This window comes from Eriocheir sinensis, chromosome 30, assembly GCF_024679095.1.
Source record: "Eriocheir sinensis breed Jianghai 21 chromosome 30, ASM2467909v1, whole genome shotgun sequence".
NCBI classification, from domain to species: domain Eukaryota; kingdom Metazoa; phylum Arthropoda; class Malacostraca; order Decapoda; family Varunidae; genus Eriocheir; species Eriocheir sinensis.
Window position 1 is genome coordinate 3,149,926 of NC_066538.1, and position 22,500 is coordinate 3,172,425.

The 22,500-nt window shown below is 43.4% G+C and overlaps 1 protein-coding gene across 5 annotated transcripts in view; it reads right to left on the minus strand.

Annotated features, from left to right (window-relative positions):
• LOC127005458 (lachesin-like) overlaps positions 1-22,500 on the minus strand; it is a 132,314-nt gene that overhangs the window by 13,083 nt on the left and 96,731 nt on the right. For 2 of the 5 annotated variants that reach the window (XM_050874346.1, XM_050874342.1), the window contains exons 3-6: positions 19,757-19,875; positions 16,064-16,292; positions 6,483-6,641; positions 1-110 (exon numbers count right to left, since the gene is read on the minus strand). The exon at positions 1-110 is cut by the window's left edge and continues 19 nt beyond it. In XM_050874346.1, the coding sequence (XP_050730303.1) occupies positions 1-110; positions 6,483-6,641; positions 16,064-16,292; positions 19,757-19,875 (617 nt within the window). The remainder of the gene's footprint in view (positions 111-6,482; positions 6,642-16,063; positions 16,293-19,756; positions 19,876-22,500) is intronic. The other 3 variants (XM_050874345.1, XM_050874343.1, XM_050874344.1) reach the window with 3 other exon arrangements.

The window sequence follows — 22,500 nt, forward strand, 5'->3', positions numbered from 1 at the left end:
GCGCTTGGACACGGAGGGCGGCACGTCGTTGGAGGCGATGCAGAGGTAGGCCCCCATGTGCAGACGGGACACGGTGGGAATATGCAACACCTCTGAGTCCGTCACCTTCACTGCGGGGGAAGAAGGGGGGGAGAGGTGGTTAGCGTGGGAGGAGGAAGAGAAGTCAAGAAGAGGAGAAGAAAAGGGTAGATAAAAAGAGAAGAGGGTAGATGGAAAGGTTTAGGAAAAGGTAGATGAATAGGAAAGGAGGAAGAGGAGGAATATGGGAGTAAAAAAAGGGAGAATACAAGAAAAGAGAAAGAGAAGAAAAGGGTGAAGAATCGCTTACTTTTAATATGAAGGAGAAGAAAGGGAGATAAAAAGAGGAGGAAATGGAGGAGTAAGAGTAAGGTTATAAAAAAGAGGGAAAAGGAAGAGGAGGAAGATAAGGTAATGAAGAAGGAGATGAAGGAGATGTGGACTAAAATTGAAAGGGAGAAAGAGAAGAATACGAAGGAGATGAAGAAGAAGAGGAAGGAGGTTGAAAAGGAAGATTAGGATCCATAGAAAGAGGGGAAAGGGAGAATATGAGAGGAAGAGGAGGAGGAGGAGGAGGAGGAAGAGGAGGAGGAGGATTGCAGGAAGAGGAAGTGGGTCTGATCTGAGAAAGCGAAGTTCTGGCTAGGCTCGTAAAGGAAGGAAGGGATTCTAGAGAGGAGGAGGAGGAGGAGGAGGAGGAGGAGGAGGAAAGTTAAAGAGGTGGCGGTTGTAGTTGTGTTTATACATCGTAAGTAAGTTCTTGAAGATGCTGGAGGAAGAAGAAGAAGAAGAAGAAGAAGAAGAAGAAGAAGAAGAAGAAGAAGGAAAATAAAAAAGAATGATAAAATAAAAATAATACAAAGATGGCAAACAGGAGAGGGGAAGAGAAGAGGAGGAGGAGAAGAAGAAGAGAAAAGAAGAAATAAAGAAAAGAATAAGTAAGCTGAGAACCAATAAAAGACGTAACAGTAGTAGCAGTAGTAGTAGTAGTAGTAGTAGTAGTAGTAGTAGTAGTAGAGGAGGTACTTATATTTTATGAGACTGCTTAGCCCGTGTTGGTATTTCTAAGAAGGGGAGAGGATTCGAGGAGAAGAGAGAGAAGAGGAGATGGCGGAAGGAGGAGGAGGAGAGGAGCGAGAAGGAAGAGAAAGAGTTGAAAGGTTAGAAGCAGAAGAAGGAAGAGAAAGAGTTGGAGCAGGAAGAAGAGGAGGGGGAGGAAGAGAAGGAGAGAAGAGAAAGGAGGAAGAGAAAGTATGAAGGTTAGGAGAAGCATTGAAAAAGGAAAAGAAAGAGTGGGAGCAGGAGGAAAAGTGGGGAAGGAAGAGAAGAAGGAAAAGAAGTAGGAGAGAAGAGAAAGAAGGAAGGTTAGAAGGAATAGTAGAAGAAGGAAGAGAAAGAATCGAGCAGGGAGAAGAGGGGAAGAAAGAGAAGAGAAGGAAGGAAGAGAAAGTTTGAAGGTGAACAAACAAAAAGAAAACAAAAATAGAAAAACAAAAAAGCAAAACAACAAAAAATAAAGAAAAACAAAACAAACCAGAAAAACAACAGAATTTCTTAAACCAAAAAAAAAAATACAAAGGTTGAGAAAATGTAGAAAAAATAAGTGAAAAAAAAACCCTCAGAGACAAAACCAGAGGAAGAAGAGGAAGATTAGGAACGCTAAGAGGAGAGTAAGAGTGCTTTTAAGAGGAGGAAGAGGAAGAGGAAGAGGAGAAGAAGATAAAGATCAAGAAGACAGAATTATGAGGTGTTTTGTGAAGCATTTTTTAGATTGTTTTTTTCTTCTTTTTTTCTTCTTTTCGTTGCACAGAAGGAGGAGGAGGAGGAGGAGGAGGATAAGAAGAGAACACAAATAACATAAAGAGAGGATGATAAAGAAAAAGAATGAAGGCATAAGAGAAAGAAAAAAAGTAGAAGAGAATGAGGAAGAAGAAGAAAAAGAGGAGGAGGAGGAGGAGGAGGAGGAGGAGACATAAGAAGGGAAGAACACGAACAACGGAAGAAGAAAAGGAAGACGAGAAAGACGAAGAAGCAAAAGAAGAAAAAAGACAGAAGAAAGAAAAGGGAATGGAGGAGGAGGAGGAGGAAGAAGGGGAGAAAGAAACGTGAGAGAAAAAGAAGAACATAAGAAGAAAAAGGAAGAAGAAAAAGATGAAGAAGCAAAAATAAAAAGGAAAATAATACAAAAGAAAGAAAAGGGGAATAGAAGAGGAGGAAGAAAAGAAGGAAGAAGAAGAAGAGGAAGAAGTAACATCAACCCTTTTTCTCTTCTTTCTCCTCTAACAAAATTTACACGTTTTTTACCCTTTTATCATTTTTTTCTCCTCATTTCCCCTCATTCGTTACCTTTAAATATCCACTCTTCTTTTTTTCTTCCTCTTCTCTTTTTTATCAACCCTTCTTCTACGTCCTCTTAACATCATTTACTCTTTTTTCCTCTCCTTTTTTTTCTCTCCCCTCTCTCTCTCTCTCTCTCTCTCTCTCTCTCTCTCTCTCTCTCTCCCCTTCCTCTCCCCTCTTCCGGTTCACTTCCTGTCTGTCTTAAGTTCATGTCTTTGTTACAGTATCCCCTCTTTCCCTTCCTCTTTATCCCCCTCTTTCTTTCTCTTTACTCTCTCTCTCTCTCTCTCTCTCTCTCTCTCTCTCTCTCTCTCTCTCTCTCTCTCTCTCTCTCTCTCTCTCTCTCGTTTATTCTGTTTCCACTTCTTCCTCTCTTCTTAACGCTCCTCCCTTCCTTTTCCTCCTTCTCGTCTTCTTCCTCCTCCGCCCGAAGCCCAGATGACGTAATTTACTTAGATTTTCAGAAAGCGTTTGATAAAGTTCCTCACGTTAGGCTTATTTCTAAACTGCGTTCCCACGGTATTAACGACCATCTATGTGCGTGGATTCATGACTGGCTCACCGACAGAGAACAACGTGTAGTTCTTAATGGTGAAGCATCGGATTGGCAACCCGTCACCAGTGGCGAGCCCCAATGTTCGGTTCTGGGGCCAACACTATCCATAATTTACGTGAACGACTTAGAAACTGATATTCTATCAAAAGTAGCCAAATTCGCCGACGACACCAAATTAGGAGGTACGGTAATGAACAGTCAAAGTTGCGAGAATATTCAATCAGACTTAATAAGACTTACCGACTGGAGCGAAAAATGGCAAATGAGTTTTAACGTAGATAAATGTAAAATAATGCACATAGGTGAAAAAAATCCTAACTTTAAATATCAGATATCAGGCGGTGGCCGAACTGGTAGCATACTGGACCCGCATTCACCGCGTGATGGACGACGTGGGTTCGAATCCTCACGCTATCACTCGGATTTTTCAGTCACCGCCGAGTGGCCTAAAAAACTACCCACATGCTGTCCTGAAGACCACCCATCAACCCGGACTCTAGAGGAAGCCGTCCAAGCGAATCAAGAACGAGTTCCGGGGGGCAGCATGAGCCAATGCAAGATGGCGCCACTATAAACACTCGCCTGCGCCAGAACGGGCTGGGCCGACCATCAGGCCCCACCTGGAAGAAGCCTTGGGCCGACCATCAGGTCCCACCGGGAAGATGCCTACCGGCGCAACAGGCAACGACGTAAAAAAAAAAAAAAAATAAATAAATAAAATAAAAAAAATTCAGGGACATGAGCTCAGCGAAGTAAAACAAGAAAAAGATTTTGGTGTCATTATCAGTAACACTCTTAAAATGAGTGATCAATGTTCTGCAGCGAGTAAAAAAGCCAATATGATGTTAGGATTAATCTCAAGAAACTTTGATTATAAATCACCCGAACTTATGAAGAGATTATATTTAGCATTTGCAAGACCACACCTAGAATACGCCGTTCAGTTCTGGTCACCGAACTATATCAAAGATCAAGTTTTGCTAGAAAAGATACAGCGACGAGCAACCAAACAAATTCCAGCGCTCCGAAACTTGCCATATGACGAGCGTTTAAAGCGTTTAGATATGTTTTCCCTAAAAAAGCGAAGGATAAGAGGGGACTTAATTGAAGTGTTCAAAATCCTTAATGGATTCAGTAAAATGAGGATCAACCCTCCACCTGTGCCCCTGAAACTACACCTCACCCATCGTGAGTATTAGGGGGGATTCTGGGGCTGCCTTGTGTAGGCCACTCGGCCTCTTCCAGTCTCCCTGTATTTCTATGTTCTTATGTTCTTATGTAATGAAGCCATTTTCCCCCACAGCTTTGGTTACCAGTAGTGTAAGTTAAGGGTAGTAATTTCCTCTTATTTCTCTCTTTACTGTAAAATCTCCATGTCCCTTTCTTCCTTAAAGGTACACGGTGTTCTAACTATTTCCTGTCGGCACGTTGCCGGAGGGAGAGGTGGGTGGGGAGGAGCCTTCATCTTTTCTGTCCTGTCCTACCACACGTAGATTACTAGTAGTAGCGGTAGTAAACAGACACCCTCACCATAGACCGATAGGTCTTCTGGTGTCTGTTCTTCCTATGTATTCCTCCTCCTCCTCCTCCTCGTTCTCCTCCTTTTTCTTCTTCTTTTTTGCCTCCTTTTTTTTTCCTCCTTCAATTCTCCTTTTCTTTTTTCCCCTTTTTTGTGCCCTATTCTGTCCTCCTCCTCCTCCTCCTCCTCCTCCTCCTCCTCACCTGGCAACACCTGGGACGCAAAACACAAGATCAATCGTCCAGGTGTGATTTATGTCTTCGTGTTCATGACAGGAAGAGGAGGAGGAGGAGGAGAAGGAGGAGGAGGAGGAGTGGAGATAGAGGACGAAAAATTGAGGGAAGTGTGATGAATACGAGGAAGAGGAGGAGGTAAGAGGAGAAAGAGGAGGAAGAGGAGATAAGGAGATATAGAAGAGGAAGAAGAAGAAAAAGTAGAAGAGAAAAGAACATGAGAAGGGTGAGAGAAATTGGAGGAAGAGGAGGAGTAAAAAGGAGAGGTGTAAGGAGGAGGAAGAAGAAGAGGAGGAGGAGGAGGAGGAGGAGGAGGAGGAGGTCGTTGTGATTCTAGAAAAGTCGTGTAGGATATGGACCTTGTTATGTGTGTGTGTGTGTGTGTGTGTGTGTGTGTGTGTGTGTGTGTGTGTGTGTGTGTGTGTACGTGGAAAATCTTGCCCTTACGTATCTTACCTAAATAAATCCTCTTTTTTTTTTCCTCCTCCTCCTCCTTCTTCTTCTTCTTCTTCTTCTTCTCTTTTTCCTCTTACTAGTTCCTCTACTTTCTTTTATTTTTCTTTATCCATATTTTTCTTTTTTTCTTATTTTCCTCCTGTTTACTTTTTCATCTCCTTTATTTTCCTTCCTTTCCTATTCCTTCACCTCCCTTCCCATTTTCCTTTCCCTTCTCTTTCGTGACCTATTTCCTTTTTCCTCTCTTACCCTTCTTTCCAATTCCTCCGTGTCCTTCCTCATATGTCTCTCCCTCCCTCCCTCCATCCCTCTCTTCCTCATCTCCCTCCCTCCCTCCCTCCCAAAGTGTGGAGAGAAACGCGGCTATTCTCACTATTGGAGGTAACCTTTCTCCATACCAGATGAGGGAGAGAGAGGGAGAGGGGGAGAAAGGAAGGAGAGGAAAGAGGAAGGAGAGGAGAGAGAGAGAGAGAGAGAGAGAGAGAGAGAGAGAGAGTAAGGGGAGGAAGACATTATCAGTGAAAGAGAATGAGACAATGAGGAAGGGAAGGAGAATGAAGGAAAGGAAGAGACAAAGGTGGGAGGAAGCATAAAGAGAGAGAGAGAGAGAGAGAGAGAGAGAGAGAGAGAGAGAGAGAGAGAACTACTACTGCTACTATTACTATTACGAACTTAATCTTACCTCACACCTCCCTTACCTAACCTTATCCTACCTTAGTCTTACCTATCCAATACCAATCATTAACTTACCTCTACATTTTTTTTCTATACCTGTACTTTACTAATCAACTTTACCTTGCCATATCATTACCTTACCTTTACCTAACCTAACCTAACTTACCTTACCATTCCCTTACCTACCTTAACCTAACCTTCCCCTATCTAACCTTAACCTAACCTAGCCTAATCTAACCCTAACTTTACCTTACCATTCCCTTACCTCACCTTTACCTTCCCTTCCCCTAACCTTATCTAACCCTAACTTTGCCTTACCATCCCCTTGCCTAACCTTAACCTTCCCTTTCCTTTATCTAACTTAACCTAACCTAACCTAACCTTAACTTTACCGTGGCCTTACCTCACTTTAACCTTCCCTTCCCTTAATTTAACCTAACCTAACCTAAACTTAACTTTACCCTTGTCTAACCTTAACCTTCCCTTTCCCTAACCTAACCTAACCTTACCTTACCTTGGCCTTACCTCACCTTAACCTCACCTTCTCTTACCTAACCTAACCTAACCATACCCAAACTTTACCTTCCCTCTACCAATCAATCTGTCTCACCAATCAATACTAAGGGATACAGAAACGAGCACCGGGGCAACGCGTACCTACAGACCCCCCCTCCCCAGTACTCACAGTTGATTCCATTGCTCACGTCGATCTTCCCGCCGTCCTCTCGCTTCCACGATATCACGGGCTTCGGGGACCCGCGCGCCCGGCACTCAAGCGTCACGTCCTGGCCCTCCTTCACCACCACCTCCGAGCTGCTCTCCTCGTCGATGATGTCCGGGGGCACTGAGGAAGAAGGGGAGACGATGGGGGGGCTAGATACGGGGGAGAAGGGGCGATATGGGTGTGGTTAACATGAGGTAGAAGGGAAGACGATGAGGTAGGTTAAGTGAATAGGAAATAGTAGAAGATAGTATATAGATGTGAAATTTGTAGATAGGAAGGAAAATGAGCGATGGTTGTGCTTCCTTCCTCTTCTATTCCTCTCACCTTTCTTTGTCCTCTTTTTCTCTTCTCCTCCTTCTTCTTCTTCTTCTTCTTCCTTCCTTCCCTTCTTCCCCTTTCCCCCTCTCCCCATTCCCTTTCTCTTTTTCCTTTCTTATTTTTTTTTCATTCTTCCTTCCCTCTTCCCTTTCCTTCCTCTGTTCTGTCATTTCTTTTATTACTTACTGACCTTTCTCCTTTCTTTCTCTTCCTTTCCCATTCTTCTTCCGTCTCCTCCTCTCCCTTCTTCACCTCCCTTCCTTCTTTTCTTCCTTGCCTCCCTGACCTCTTTCCCCCTTTTCTTCCCTTTCTTACTTCGCTTCCTCATTTCTTCCCTTCCTCCTTCCCTTTTTATCTCCTTCCTCTTCCTCCTTATTTTCCTTCTTCATCTCCTTCCTTCCTTTCTTCCTCCCTTCTTACCTCCTCCCTCTCCCCTTTCTCTTTCCTTTTCCTTCCATTCCCTTTTTTTCTGTCCTCCTTCCTACTCCTCCTCCTATTCCTCCTCCTCCTCCTCGTCTTCCTCCTTCATCCCCTTCCTTCCTTACCTTCCTCACTCCTTTCCTCCTTACTTTCCCCCCCTCCTTCCCCTTCCCCCTCCCCCACCCCCCTCCAAAAAGTACTCCCCTGAGCCTTCTTGCGGTCAAGCACTCAACCTCATCGCGTGTTATGGCCATCCAACGCACGCACACACACATGCACACGCACACGCATTCAAGTAGATAATATTGTTTTGGTGTTTATTTTTTTTTTCGGTTTTCTTTGTGTTTTTTTGTCTTCTATTTTCTTCATTCATTTCCAGACCATTGATTTTTTTTCTTGATTTTTACTTTATTTTATTTTATTTTTATTTATTATATTTTCATTTATTTTATTATATTTTATTTTATCTTCTTTTTGTTTTGTTTTTATTTTCTTTGCTGTCATTTTTTTTTACTGTTGTCTTAAATAATCTGATGACTATTTTCTTTACCATTCTTTTATATTTCCTCTTGTTTCTTTATATTGTTTTGTTTTCTTTCCTTCATTTTCTACATTCCTCCTTCATCCTCTAATTATTTCCTACTCCTCCAATCTTCCTCTTCCATTCTTTTTTTTTTCGGTTTCCTATCTTCTTTTTCTTCTTCCTTCATACTTCCTTTCCTTTGTTTTTGGTTTTAATAGTAAATAGTAAACTTTCTTTCTTTTCGTACACACACATACATACACACATACATACATACACACACACATACATGCTATTTGTTGCTGTCAAAACTAATCACACAATCTTCCTCTTATGTCGTGAGAGAGAGAGAGAAATAGGTGAAAGTCCATTATGGAGGAAAGAGATGATAGTAATCTCTACACTGCGTCTCACTCTCCTCCTCCTCCTCCTCCTCCTCCTCCTCCTCCTCCTCCTCCTCCTCCTCCTCCATCATGTATTTATCTCCTTTCCCTGTATTATCGATTCTCTCTCTCTCTCTCTCTCTCTCTCTCTCTCTCTCTCTCTCTCTCTCTCTCTCTCTCTCTCTCTCTTATCTACATAACTTCCCTTATCTACCCCCATATATTCTCTCTTCCTTCTCTTCCTCCCCTTTCTTTCTCCTCCCTATCCTTCCTTCCTTCCCCTCCCTCCCTCCCTCCCCTTTCTTTCCCCTCCCTATCCTTCCTTCCTTCCCCCTCTCTCCCCTTCTTTTCCCTCCCTTCTCTTCCCTCCTTCACACCCTTCTTCTGCCTCTCCTTCCTTCTCTCTCTCTCTCTCTCTCTCTCTCTCTCTCTCTCTCTCTCTCTCTCTCTCTCTCTCTCTCTCTCTCTTATCTTCCTCATTCTTTTCTGTCTATCTCCTTTCTCTCATATTTCATCTTCTATCGTTTCTGCTTTTCCTTTTATTTCTTTTTGTTTCGTTTGATCGTTTAGGGAAAAAAAGTCAAGGAAATTACCCCAAAATATTATTCTTTAAAATATAAAGAAGAATTGGAGTCCAGATGGTTTTCCGAAATTTTGCCTCCAATGATTTTTTTTTTTTGGGGGGGGGGTGAGATTTGTGTCCACTCAGAATATTATTACTTCAATATATTTTTGTCATTTTTTGTGTTTTAGGCCTAAAGTCTTCTCTTCCTTCTCTTTTTCTTTTCCACTTTTTCTTATCTGTTTTTCTCTTTTTTTCATTTTTTACTCCCCTGTCTTATTCGATTTCCTTTACCTCTTCACACACACACACACACACACACACACACACACACACACACACACACACACACACACACACAGACCCCCTCCTCCCCCCAAACCCCACCCAAACAAACACACACACACAAGCACTTAACTTTTTTTAGGCCTGAGAATGAACAGAAACAAACAAACAAACAAAAAAAATAACGCCAAACAGACCAAAGTTTCCGAAGCGAATCATGAAACAGAGGGATAGAACGACGCGACCTTGTACGAAACGCGACGAGACGAGATGAAACTCCCGCGACTCGCTTCCTTTTCTTCCTCAATAAAAGGGGAAAAGGAAAGGGATCGGAGGAGGAAAGAAGGGGATGGAAAGAAAATGAAAATGCGGAAAGGAAAAAGAAAAGGTCAGACTACGCAGAGAAGGGAAAGGCAGAAGAGGAAGAGGGTGGGAAGAAAGAAAAGAGAGAGGAATGAGATAGTGAATTGAATGGAAACGAAAGAAAGACGGAAAAGGCATAGAGAAAGAGAGGAGATGAGGAATGCAGAAGAGGAATAATGGAAAGAAAACCGATAGAAGGAAAGAATGAGAAGAAAGGAAGAAGAGAAAGGAGACGGGAAATAGAGAGAGAGAAAGAAATTAGGTGATATTTGACGGAAATTAAAGAAAAGAAAGGAGGTAAAGGATGCCAAAGGGGAATGAAGGGAAAGGAAGGAGAGGATAAGGAGAAGAGTACAGTGCAAAGAGAAAGGGGAAGAAAGGAAGGAGATAAAGAAAGGAAAGAAAGGATACAGAAGAGGAATGAGGAGAAGGAAGGGGAAGGAGAGCATGGAAGGGAAAACGAAACAGAGGAAGAGGAAGGAGAGAAATGAAGGTGAGGAAGGGGAAGGAAAAAAAAAAAGAAGGGTAAAGAGAGAGGAAAGGAAGGAAGAGGAGAGATTGTTGGAGAAATATAACGAAAGAAGGGAAAGATAGGGATGAAGAAGGGGAATGAGGGGAAATGAAGGATGCAGAAGGGGAAAGGAAGGGGAGGAGGAGGAAGGGGAAGAGTAGAGTGCGGGGCAAGTTTGCAATTGGTTAGTTCGACCTCGACCAATCAAATTCCTCCTCGACCCAAAACCATTTCGCTCTTGGGGGGAGGGGAAGGGAGCTGTAGTAGTAGTAGTAGTAGTAGTAGTCGCAGTAGTAGTAGTAGTTCTTTTTGCTTTTCATTTATCTGCTTCCCTTATCTTTTTCCCCTCCCTTTTTCTCCTCCCCATTTTCTCCCCTCTCCCTTCTCTCCCCTCATCCTAATATCCTCCTTCTAGTCCATTTTCCCTCCCTTTTGTCTGTTTTTTTTTATCCCTTTCTCATTCCTCTCATCTCCTCCCCTCCCTTTTCCCCTCATCCCTTTCCCCATTCATCCCCAACCGCTAACCTATCACTCCCCTCGTCCCTCATTTTCCCTCTCCCCTATTCCCCTCACTTCCCTTCTCTCCCCTCATTTCCCCTTTTCTTCTCCTCTCATTTATATTCCCCTTCCCCGCCCCATCCTCTCACTTCCCCTCACTTTTATCCCCTTATTCATTTTCTCTTCCCCTCTTCTTCCCCTCACTTCCCCATCCTCTCTTCCCCTCACTTCCTCATCCTCTTCCCCTCACCGTTTCTCCATTCCTTCATTTCATTTCCACCTTCATTCCATCTTTCCTCCCCTCACTTCCCCTCAACCATTTCCCCTCCCCTTCCCTTCCTTCCCCTTCCTTCCCCTCACTTTCCTTCACCGTTTCTGTCCTTCATTTTACCTTCAACTTAATTCTATCTGTCTTCTTTCACTTCCTATCTCCCATTTTCCCTCCCTTCCCCTTCCTTCCCCTCCCTTTCCCTCCCTTCCCCTCCCTTCCTTCCCATCACCAAACTTTCCTGATATAAACACGTCTTCCTATCACCATGTTTTTTTCTTGCTTTTTTTTTCTTAGTATTCGAATTTGGCAAAGAAGCAACTCTCTCTCTCTCTCTCTCTCTCTCTCTCTCTCTCTCTCTCTCTCTCTCTCTCTCTCTCTCTCTCTCTCTCTCTCTCTCTCTCTCTCTCTCTCTCTCTCTCTCTCTCTCTCTCTCTCTCTCTCTCTCTCTCTCTCTCTCTCTCATCTTACTCTATTGGTTAAGAAAAGTTGGAACGAAGGGGAGGAAGGAAGGAAGAAAGGAAGGAAGGAAAAAAAGAAAGGAAGGAAAGAGACTTGATAATTGGAGGAAGGAAAGAAAGAGAGGAAGAGGAGAAAGTTAAGAAAGGGAGAGAGGGAGGAGGAAGAGGAGGAGGAGGAGGAGAAAATAAAGGAAGGAGGAAAAGAGAGATAATAAGCAGAAATAGGTGAGAGAGAGAGAGAGAGAGAGAGAGATGCTGCGGCCTGTCAAGTATTGCTGCAGAGAGAGAGAGAGAGAGAGAGAGAGAGAGAGAGAGAGAGAGAGAGAGGGAGTCAGGTTCGATGAGGTCGTAACTGTGATTTTTTAAGTGTTGATAAGAGGAAGAGGAAGAGGAGGAGGAAGAGGAAGAGGAGGAGGAGGAGGAGGTAATTTTGATGGTTAGTGGATAAAATGAAGAAGAAAAAAATAGGAATAAGAGTAAGAAGATAAAGATGATAAAAAAGAAGACGAGCAAGAAAACAAAATGAGAAGAAGGGAAGAGAGGAAGAGGAGGAGGGGACGCATGCCAACAAAAAAGAGGAGGAGGAGGAGGAAGATGAGAAGAGGGAATGAAGTTGGAACGAAAGAGACATGAAAAGAGAGTGAAGCTTCCTCCTCTTCCTCCTCCTCCTCCTCCTCCTCCTCCTCCTCCTCCTCCTCCTCCTGCGTGTGTTATTGTGTTTGTGATGATGTGACTTTCAAACTTTCCCGATGGATTGCCTCACTTTACCTCCCTCCTCCTCCTCCTCCTCCTCCTCCTCCTTCTCCTCCTCTTCCCCTCATTCGCCTTTCCCTTCCCTTCCTCCATTCTGCACTCCCATATCTTCTCTTGTCTTTCTCTCTGTCTCTTTCTTCTCCTCCCCTTCTTCTCCCTCTCTCCCTCTCTCTCTCTCTCTCTCCACTCTATCGTCTCTTCTTCCCTTCTTCACTTCCCTTATCTTGTCTTTCCTTCTCTCTATCTTTCCTCCTCTCAACTATCTTTCCTCCCCTCTTATCTCTTTCTCTCTCCTCCCCTCACCTCCTCCCTCATTCTCTCTCCTTTCCCTCCCCTCCCTCCCTTCTTCCCTTCCTTCCTTCCGTATCTTGTCTTTTTGTCTTTTCTCCTCCCCTTCTTCCCCTTCCTCCCCTCATCTCCCCTCACCCCTCACCTCTTACCCTCCTCTTCCTCTCCCCTCTCCTTTCCCTTTCTTCCTTCCTTCACTTCCTTATCTTGTTTTTCGCTTTGTCTCCCTTCCTCCTCATCTCCCCCTTCCTCCCCTCATCTCCCTAATACCTCCCCTTACCCTCCCCTTCTTCCCCTCACCCTCCTCCTCTTTCCCTTTTATCCTCCCCTTCTTCCCCTCATCTCCCCTCGCCCCCTCACCCCTTGCCCTCCCCTCCTTCCTCCCACCCTCCCCTTATTCCCCTCACCTTCCTCTCCTTCCCCTTTATCCTCCTCTTCTTCCCCTCATCACCCTTTCAATCCATCATACTTCCTCCTGCGGTTCTTCCCTCCTTCCCCCTCCCCTCCCCATACTTCCCTCTCCCCTCCTTTTTATCACTCCAACTCCCTCCCTCCCCTTCTTCCCCTCTTCTCCCCTCATTCCTCCATACCTTCTCCTGCTGTTCTTCCCTCCCTTCCCCTTTTCTCCCCTTTCCTCTCTCCTTTTCTCCCCTCTTTTTATCACCTCCCCTCTCTTCTTCCCCTCAGTCTCCCCTCCTTCTCCTCCCCGTCCCCTTTCCTCCCTCCTATTCTCCCCTTCTTTTTATCACTCATCTCTCCTCTTCCCTCCCCTCTCCTCCACTTTCTCTCCCCCTCATTTCCTTCCCTCCTTCCCCTCCCTTTCCCCTCTTTCCCTCTTTTTTTTCTTCCCATTCCCTCAAAACTTAGCAACTTTTCTGACTACCATGCACGGCCAACTCAATTCTCAAGGAGGAGGAGGAGGAGGAGGAGGAGGAGGAGGAGGAGGAGGAGGAGGAGGAGGAGGAGGAGGAGGAGGAAGGTTTATAAGGATGAGGGGAAAAAGTGGTTGATTGAAAGAAAGGAGAGGGGAGAGAATGGAAGTGAAAGGGGAGGAGGAAGAGAATGAGGGGAAGGAAGGGATCTATTGGAGTGAAGGGAAGGAAAGGGGAAGGTTGAGGAATAGGGAATAAGGAAAGAAAGAAGGAATGGAAGAAGAGAGAAAGGGATAAAGATGCGTAGAAAAGAGGAAAATTAAGGAAGAAGAGAGGAAGGAAGAGATGAAGGAGAAAAAAAAAATTAGAGACGAAAGGAGGAAGGAAAAAGGGAAAAGGAAAAGAGAAGGAAAGGGAAGTAGAATAGGGAAAGGCAAAACGGAGGAGGAAATATACCAAAGAGAAGAAGAAAACAAAAGGAAGAAAGGGAGGAAGAGGTGAAAAACAGAAGACAGAAGACAAAACGATAAAGAAAAGATGAAGTAAAAGAAGAGGAAAGGAAAAAAACAAGAAAAAAGAGGAAGAAGGAAGACATAAAGGAAGGAAGAGGAAAATAAGGAAGAGGAGGAGGAGGAGGAGGAAGAGGAGGAGGTTCATGGTTGTGAGCAGCTGTGGTTAAGAAGACTCATTCAGGAGGAGGAGGAGGAAGAGGAGGAGGAAGACAAGGAAGAGGACAAGTTCCCTTCAAGTTGTGGCGCAGGAAGAGGAAGGTCGTTTGTCTCTCCTCCTCCTCCTCCTCCTAATCCTCCTCCTCCTCCTCCTCGTTCTGTCTCTCCTCACTTCCTTCCATCTATGTTTCTCTCATTGTCTCAGTCTCATCCCCCCCCCCCCCCTCTCTCTCTCTCTCTCTCTCTCTCTCTCTCTCTCTCTCTCTCTCTCTCTCTCTCTCTCTCTCTCTCTCTCTCTCTCTCTCTCTCTCTCTCTCTCTCTCTCTCTCTCTCTCCTTTTTATTCTTTTTTTTAGTTTTCTTGTTCATTTTCGTCTTTACACTTTTTATTTATTTCTACTTATTACATTTTCCCTCCTCCTCCTCCTCCTCCTCCTCCTCCTCCTCCTCCTCCTCCTCCTCCTCCTCCTCCTCCTGGGTTAGGCCTCTAGACACATATATTTTCTACCTTGATTCACTATGTAATATATTTAACCTTATGTCACCTTCTTAACCTCATCTTCCTTACCTCACCTTCTCCTCACCTTCCTCTCCCCCATACCTTCCCCTTTCTCTTACCTTTCCCTTCACCTCACTTTCCTATCTCCCTCACCTCACCTTCATTTCCTCACCTCTCCCGTTCATTATCTCCTTTTTTACATTTTTCTCTCCTTCACTTTCTCCCCTTCCTTTCCCCTCACTTTCCCCTCCCTTCACCACACTTTCCTCCCACCTTCCCTTAGCATTAGAACATAAGGAGTCTGCAAGAGGCCGGTAGACCCATACAAGGCAGCTCCTTATCCTTATCTAACCTCTTCTTTATATCTTTTGTATGAGCACTCACATCATGACTGCCAAGCCTGTACTAATCTGCTTTCTAATCAACTCTCACCTATGACTCGACATTTCTCTAACCTCTTTTACCTATATCCTTACCTGTCTGGAGATCTCATTAACCTTAGAATGGATATAATCTTTAACTCGGTAATACTTCCTTCCTCTGACTCTATTAAACCCTTTTTTTATCTGCTTTGAACTCTTCTTACCATTAAAACTTGTACAAATCCTTCACTGTTTGACTCTACTTCCCTTTCCTCTTCCTCATCTGCTTTGGGTTACTTTAATCTTCAAGTAGTATATATCTTTAACCCAGTAACACTATCTTTCTCTAACCTCTAAACCCTTATTCTTATCTGCTTTGAACTTTTCTTACCCATAAAACTTGTATAAATCATTCACCTGTGTCCCTACTACGCCTCCCTCTTTCTCACCTGCTGTGGGATACACTAATATTGAAATAGTATACATATTTAACCCAGTAACACTACCTTTCTAGAACCTCTAAACCCTTATTCTTATCTGCTTTGAACTTTTCTTACCCATAAAACTTGTGTAAATCATTCACCTGTGTCCCTAATACTCCTCCCTCTTTCTCACCTGCTGTGGGATACACTAATATTGAAATAGTATACATATTTAACCCAGTAACACTATCTTTCTCTAACCCCTAAAACCTTTTTCTAATCTGCTTTCAACTCTGCTCTTTTTTTTCTTCTTTCTTTTTTTTTACAGCTAAGGAAACAGCTCAAGGGCAACAAAAATAGGTGTAAAAAAAAAGAAAAAAAAGAAGAAGCCCGCTAATCGCAGTTCCCACAAAGACATCAGTAATAAGTGGCCAAAAGAGAGGTCAGTTTCGGGAGGAAAGGTGCCTTGCCATGGGCCGTATTACTAAACATTTCGTCGTCCAAGAACACACATTTGACAAGGCTTTCGTAGGAGTTGTGGGGATTTCCAGGGGTAGTTTTATGACCCTGGTGGTAGTCTGACCCTTCTTCTGTACCATGAACCTAAGAAACACACATTTGACAAGGCTTTCGTAGGAGTTGTGGGGATTTCCAAGGGTAGTTTTATGACCCTGGTGGTAGTCTGACCCTTCTTCTGTACCATGAACCTAAGAAACACACATTTGACAAGGCTTTCGTAGGAGTTGTGGGGATTTCCAAGGGTAGTTTTATGACCCTGGTGGTAGTCTGACCCTTCTTCTGTACCATGAACCTAAAGAAACACTCATTAGAACCCGACTGATCCCCTCTTTGACCTTTAGAAATAGGCGATGTGAGATGGCAAAGTGTCTTGTAATACCGATCTTGATACACCCCTTTCTCTCCCTCTATACCTACGTTCTCACCTGCCTGAAGCTCTCACCGACTCACCTTGCACGTCGAGGAAGCCCACTTGGCTCATCATGGGGTCGGAGTTCACCTTGCACTTCTCTCCCTTCTCTCCCCATCTACCTACGTTCTCACCTGGCTGATGCTTTCACTAACTCACCTTGCACGTCGAGGAAGCCCACTTGGCTCATCATGGGGTCGGAGTTCACCTGGCACATGTACAGCCCGCGGTCGCTGGGCCTCACGTCGGAGATCTTGAGGTACCAGTGTTTGTGGTCATTCCGGGCCAGCGAGAAGCGAGGGTTCTTCGTGATGATGGTGTGGTGGATGGTGAGGATCGTCTGCGTCTCCACGAAGATCCATGCGACCTGTTGAGAGGGAGAAGGATGCTGAGAGAAGAGTTAGTGGGATGAGATAAATGAGGGATGGGAAAGGTGAATGTAGGAAAGGGAAGGGATAGCTGGAAAAGAAAGGGAAGTGAAAGGGAAGGGATAGTGGAAAAGAAAGGGAATTGAAGGATTTTGAGGAAGAGGGATGAAGAGACGAGGGATGCTGAAACTGTGAGAAAGGGAAGTGAGGAAGGGTGAAGGATGGTGAGAAACGGAGGTATATAAGAGACAAGGTGAGGGGTAGAGAAGAAGAAAAGGAAGAGAGAAGAAATAATGAAATAAATGGTGAGAAAGAGAAGGATATGACAAACGGATGGTGAGAAAAGGAGGGAGGGGAGAAGAGAGGAATGGTGACAAGCGGAAGAGGAGAAGAGAAGAATGGATAAGTTAAGGAAGAAAAGAAGAGAAAGATTAAAAAAGAAGAGAGAAGAAGAGAGGGATGCTGATGAAGAGGGAGAGAAGATAGAGATGAGAAGGGATAGAATGATAGTAGTAGTAGTTGTTGTTGTTGTTGTTGTTGTTGATGTTATTCTGTTGTTCATGATGTTGATATGATGCCTGTTACCCTCTTCCTCCTCCTCCTCCACTTCCACTTCCTCCTCTTCCTCCTCCTCCTCCTCCTCCTCCTCACCCTTCACTCCTCCATTAAACCGTGTCCAAACTCTCTCCTCCTCCTTACTGACCCTTTATGGAGGCTACAAAGACGCATTTTTTCTTCCCCTTAGCGTCTCATAAGGGGAGGGAAAGGGGGGGGGGTGCGAGGGGACAGGAATATGACGTGTTTAATTACCGTCATCAAGTCGCCGTTCTCGTCTTTAGCGCCCAAGTCCCCTGAAAAAATGTGTGTGTATGTGACATAGATGAAGTTATGCTTGTTCTTGTTCTGTCTGTCTGTCTGTGTCCCTGTTTCTCTATCTCTTTTTTGCATTGTTCTTTCTCTTTTTTTTTATTTGTTCTATCTCTTTTTCTCGTGTGTGTATGTGATAGAGATGAAGTTATGCTTGTTCTTGTTCTGTGTCCCTGTTTCTCTATCTCTTTTTTGCATTGTTCTTTCTCTTTTTTTTATTTGTTCTATCTCTTTTTCTCGTGTGTGTATGTGACATAGATGAAGTTATGCTTGTTCTTGTTCTGGTCTTTCTGTGTCTCTGTCTCTCTATCTCATTTTTCCAGTGTTCTTTTTTTTTTTTTTTTTACTTGTTCTATCTCTTCTTCTCGTGTGTGTATGTGACATAGATGAAGTTATGCTTGTTCTTGTTCTGCCTTTCTGTGTCTCTGTCTCTCTATCTCTCATTTTTCCAGTGTTCCTTCTCCCTTTTTTATTTTTTTACTTATTCCATCTTTTTCTCATTATTCTTGTTTTATCTCCACTTTTGCTCCAACCTCCACTTTTTTTTACCTCCACATCCCCGTTTGTCTACTTCCACTTCCCTCCACATTCTTACCTCCACATCTTCAGTTTTCCTCTACATCTCCACTTTTTATACCTCTATTTTTCCTTCAGATCTCCACTTCCCTCCATTCCCTCCATGTCACTTCCCTCCACATCACTTCCTAACCTCTCCACTTTTCCTTCACACTTCCACCTCTTATCTCCACTCCTTCTCCCCTTCCATCCACATTACTTACCTCCAATCTCTTCCCCAATCTCCTCTTCCCAATTTTCACATTTTCACCTCCTTCCACTTCTCCACATCCTTACCTTCCTATCTCCACTTTCCCCCACACCTCCAGCTTTTCTCCACACCTGTACCTCCCTCCAGACCTTACCTGCACCTCCACCTGCCCACCTGTGTACCTGCCGGAGCCTACCTGTAATCGGCGGCACATTAAGGAAATTACTCTGCCGACACCTTCTTACCTTTCCCACCTGCCTAATGACTTACCTGGCGGCGCAATTTAATGGAAACAATACCTCAAGTTACCTAACCTGTATGTGGTCTCAGGTAAAGGTGTTTGTTTTGTTTTGTTCTGTTTTTGTTTTATTTGTATGTTTTTTGTTTTGGTTTCTATTGGGTTTAAATTTGTCTGTCTTAGAGTTCTTTTTTTATATTTTATTTGTTTTTTGTTTGTTTCTGTTTAGTATTTCTTAGTTTTTTTGTTTGCTTTTGTTAGTTTTTATTTAGGATTTCTGTTTTTGTTTGTTTTTGTTTGTTTTTGTTTTGGATTTCTTTGTTTTTTTGTTTCTTTTCAGGGTTTCTTTGTTTTCTGTTTTTGTTTAGGATTTTTTGTTTTTCTTTGTTTTTGTTTTCGATTTCTTTGTTTTTTGTTTGTTTCTGTTTTGAATTTCTTTATTTTTGTTTGTTTCTATGTTTGTTTGTCTAATTGTTGGGTAAGTCTACCATCAAACAGAACCCAAAGTCTTACCGCGTGAAACACAACATAAAAAAAAAAAAATCAAATGAAAACTGAACGTCTGTTAGAAAAGAATCGCTTACAAAAAAGGAAAAAAAGAACAAAATAGGAAAAAAAATCATCTGCCACAATATTAAAAAAAAAAGAGAACATTACACAACATTACTTTCCTTTTCTTTACTTTTTTAACTTTCACTTTCTTTCCTCCTTACGTTTACCTGATTTCCTCCAATCAGTGAAAAGAAAAAAAAAAGTCACCAGGTATAATATTAAAAGATGACATTGTACTACTTCATTTTTATTTTTATTTACTTTTTAACTTTCACTTTTTTTCCCTCTTTACTTTCACCCCTCCAATCAAAGCTACCTGCGTGTGACATTCTCCCTCACCTGTAATTACTCTCGTCTTCTCCCCCGTTTTCTTTTTTTCATATTCCAGAGTAGAAAAAAATGGGGGACTTTTATGTTTTCCCTCGTTCGTGTTTGTCTGTCAACTTTTGAGCGAGATAAGCGTGAGGTAATCTGTGCGCGGGACTACAGGTGGGAGAGGAAATTACTGGGAGCTTACCTGGCGATGAGGTGTGTACAGGTGTGTGTGTGTGTGTGTTTTCATCTGAATTTCTGTCTATTCATCTATCTGTTTATCTATCTGTGTGTCTGTATGTATCTGTCTATCCATCTATATCTATTTATCTATATCCACCTACTACTACTACTACTACTACTACTACTACTACTACTACTAATAATAATAATAATAATAATAATAATAATAATAATAATAAAAAGAAAAATAAGGAGAAGAAGAAGAAGAGGAGGAAGAAGAGTAAAAAGAGGAGTGAAGGAAAGAAGAACAGATGAGGAAAAGAAAGAAAAGGAAAGAGTTTTATTCGACAGAATAAAAATAATAGCAGAGATAAATAAGATAAACATAAATACACAAAGATAAATAAAGGAGAAATACAAGAAACGAAGGAGGAGAAATTAAAGGAAGGAAGGAAAGTTGGAAGAGAGAGGAAGGAATAAAGGTAAAAAAACACATGTGGAAAATACCAACAACGACAACAACAACAACAACAACAACAACAACAACAACACTACCACAGCCTCACCTTGAAGCCCTTGAGATTGTCCACGGAGCAAGGGAGGATTACGTCCCGCCCCAGCACCACCGTCTTGTTGGGGATGGGCTCCAGGAAGTGGGGAAGCGACTCCTCAAGGGTGGGGCCTGCTGGGGAGGAGGGGAAGGAGGATGAAGAGGGGAGGGAAGGGGGGAAGGGTGATGGGAACATAGGGAAAGATAAGGGTTGGGGTGGGGATGAGAAGATAAGGTGGGGAAGAGGAGATTGTGGATGGGGAAAGGAGGGAAGGAAGGGAGGGAACATAGGTAAGGGTGTTGGGGATAAGATAAAGTGGGGAAGGGGAGGTTGAGGATGGGGAAAGGAGGGGAAGAGGGGAGGGAAAGGGGGAAGGATGGTGGGGACATGGAGGAAGATAAGGGTTGGGGTGGGGATGAGAAGATAAGGTGGGGAAGAGGAGGTGGAGGATGGGGAGAGGAGGGGAAGGGGAGGGGAGAGTGGTGGAGACATAGGGAAAGATAAGGATTGTGGTGTAGAGGATGATAAGATAAAGTGGGGAAGGGAAGGTGGAGGATGGGGAAAAGAGGGGATGATGATGGGTGGGGTGGGGTGGGGTGGAAGGGTGATTGGGAAGATAAAGATTGCGGTGTAGGGAATGAGAAAATATGATGGGAAGGGGAGATTGTTGATGGGGAAGGAAGGGGAAGGGTGGGGTGCGGGTGAAAGGTAATGGGGAAATGGGGAAAATAAGGGTTGGGGGTGTTGGGTAAGGTTGGGAAAGAGAGGTGGAAGGGAAAGGAAAGCCATGGGAGATGAAGATAGGAGATTAAAAATGGGAGATGAGAGATAGTTTTAGAGGTGGTAGTAGATGGGAAATGGAGATGGGAGATGAAAGAGTGGAGATGGGAAATGAAATGGGAGATTGTTTTGAGGTGGAGGAAGAGGAGGAGGAGGAGGTAGTAGTGAAAGATGGGTAAGAACAAGAAGAGGAGGAGGAGGAGGAGGAGGAGGATATGGAAGGCAAGGTGGAGGGAGGAATGAATGGAGGGAGAGAGAGAGAAAAGAAGAGGAGGTAATAGTGAAAGATGGGGAAGAAGAGGAGGAGGAGGAGGAGGAGGATATGGAAGGCAAGATGGAGGGAGGAATAAAAGGAGAGAGAGAGAAGAAGAAAAAGGAATTATCAGTCATCAGGTAGCTATTATCATCATTCCTATTTACACCAACAAGCTAATTACACGGGGCTCTCAAATTAGGGGGAGAGGAGGGGAGGGGGTGGGGGTGGGGCGTTTATCCCAGTAGTAGGGGGAGTATAACGATATATGGGGGAGGGGGGAGGAGTGTGGGTGATATTACACATAGGAAGTAATAAATAACAAGAGTAATATATATTTTTTTTTACAGTGAAGGAAATAGCATAAAAAAATGACCTTGCTACTCTTTTTTCTATGGGCAGTGATTAGCGGGCATTTGTATTGTTTCCCTTTGTTTTTATCATTCAGCTATTTCCTTTACTATAAAAAAAACAATAATATAACAAGTACAGTAATATATATTGGGGGGGGGTGTAGCCATCAACCCGAAAAAGTAGTGGTCCTTGAAAAGCTTGTAGGGAAGGGCGTCTGGCTGGCTGATGGTGATGGAACTGACCTCAAGGGAACGGCTTAGAGGGGAGAGCTTGTAATATTAGGGAGAGAAATGGAGAGCTTGTGATGTTATGAAGGGAGGGAGAGCTTGTAATATTAGGGAGAGGAAGGGAGAGCTTGTATTGTTGGGAAAGGGAGAGGGAGAGCTTGTAATATTAGGAAAGAAGGGAGAGCTTGTAATATTAGGAAGAGGAAAGGAGAGCTTGTATTGTTGGGAAAGGGAGAGGGAGAGCTTGTAATATTAGAAGAAAAAGGGAGAGTTCGTAATATTAGGAAGAGAAAGGGAGAGCTTGTAATATTAGGAAGAGAAAGGGAGAGCTTGTGATATTAGGAAGAGGAAGGGAGAGTTTATAACATCAAGAAAGAAGGGAGAGCTTGTAATATTAGGAAGAGGAAGGGAGAGCTTGTAATATCAGGAAGAGGAAGGGAGAGCTTGTAGTATTAGGAAGAGAAAGGGAGAGCTTGTAGTATTAGGAAGAGAAAGGGAGAACTTGTGATATTAGGAAGAGGAAGGGAGAGCTTGTAACATCAGAAAAGGGAGAGCTTGCAATATCTGGAAAGGGAGAGCTTGTGATATCAGGAAGGAGGGGAGAGAGCTTGTAATATTAGGAAGGGAGAACTTATACTAGAAAATGGAGACTTGTAGAAAAGAAAATAATCAATAAGAAAAAAGAAAAAAAGTAACTACAAAATACAATAATTTAAAGGAAAAAACAAATAAATTACCATCTTTTCTTCTTTTCTTTTCTTTTCTTTCTTTTCTAATTTTCTTTTGCGTAGCTCGGCGCAGGAACTGGTCGGGACGCGCCGTATATCTCCCTCCTCCCTGCATCTTATTCTCCCTTCCCATCCTTCACTCCCTTCTCCCTTTTTTTCTCTTCCCTCCCTTTTTTTCCTCCCTCCCTTTCCTCCCTCCCTCTCAACGTCATTGCAAGACTCTTACGGAGGAAACTAATACTCGCAAGAAACTGGAGAGAGAGAGAGAGAGAGGAAATGAGGAAAATGAGGGGAAGCGTCTCTCTTTCCTCTTTTCCGAGCACAGTTTCCTCCTCCTCCTCCTCTTCGTTCTCCTCTCTCTCTCTCTCTCTCTCTCTCTCTCTCTCTCTCTCTCTCTCTCTCTCTCTCTCTCTCTCT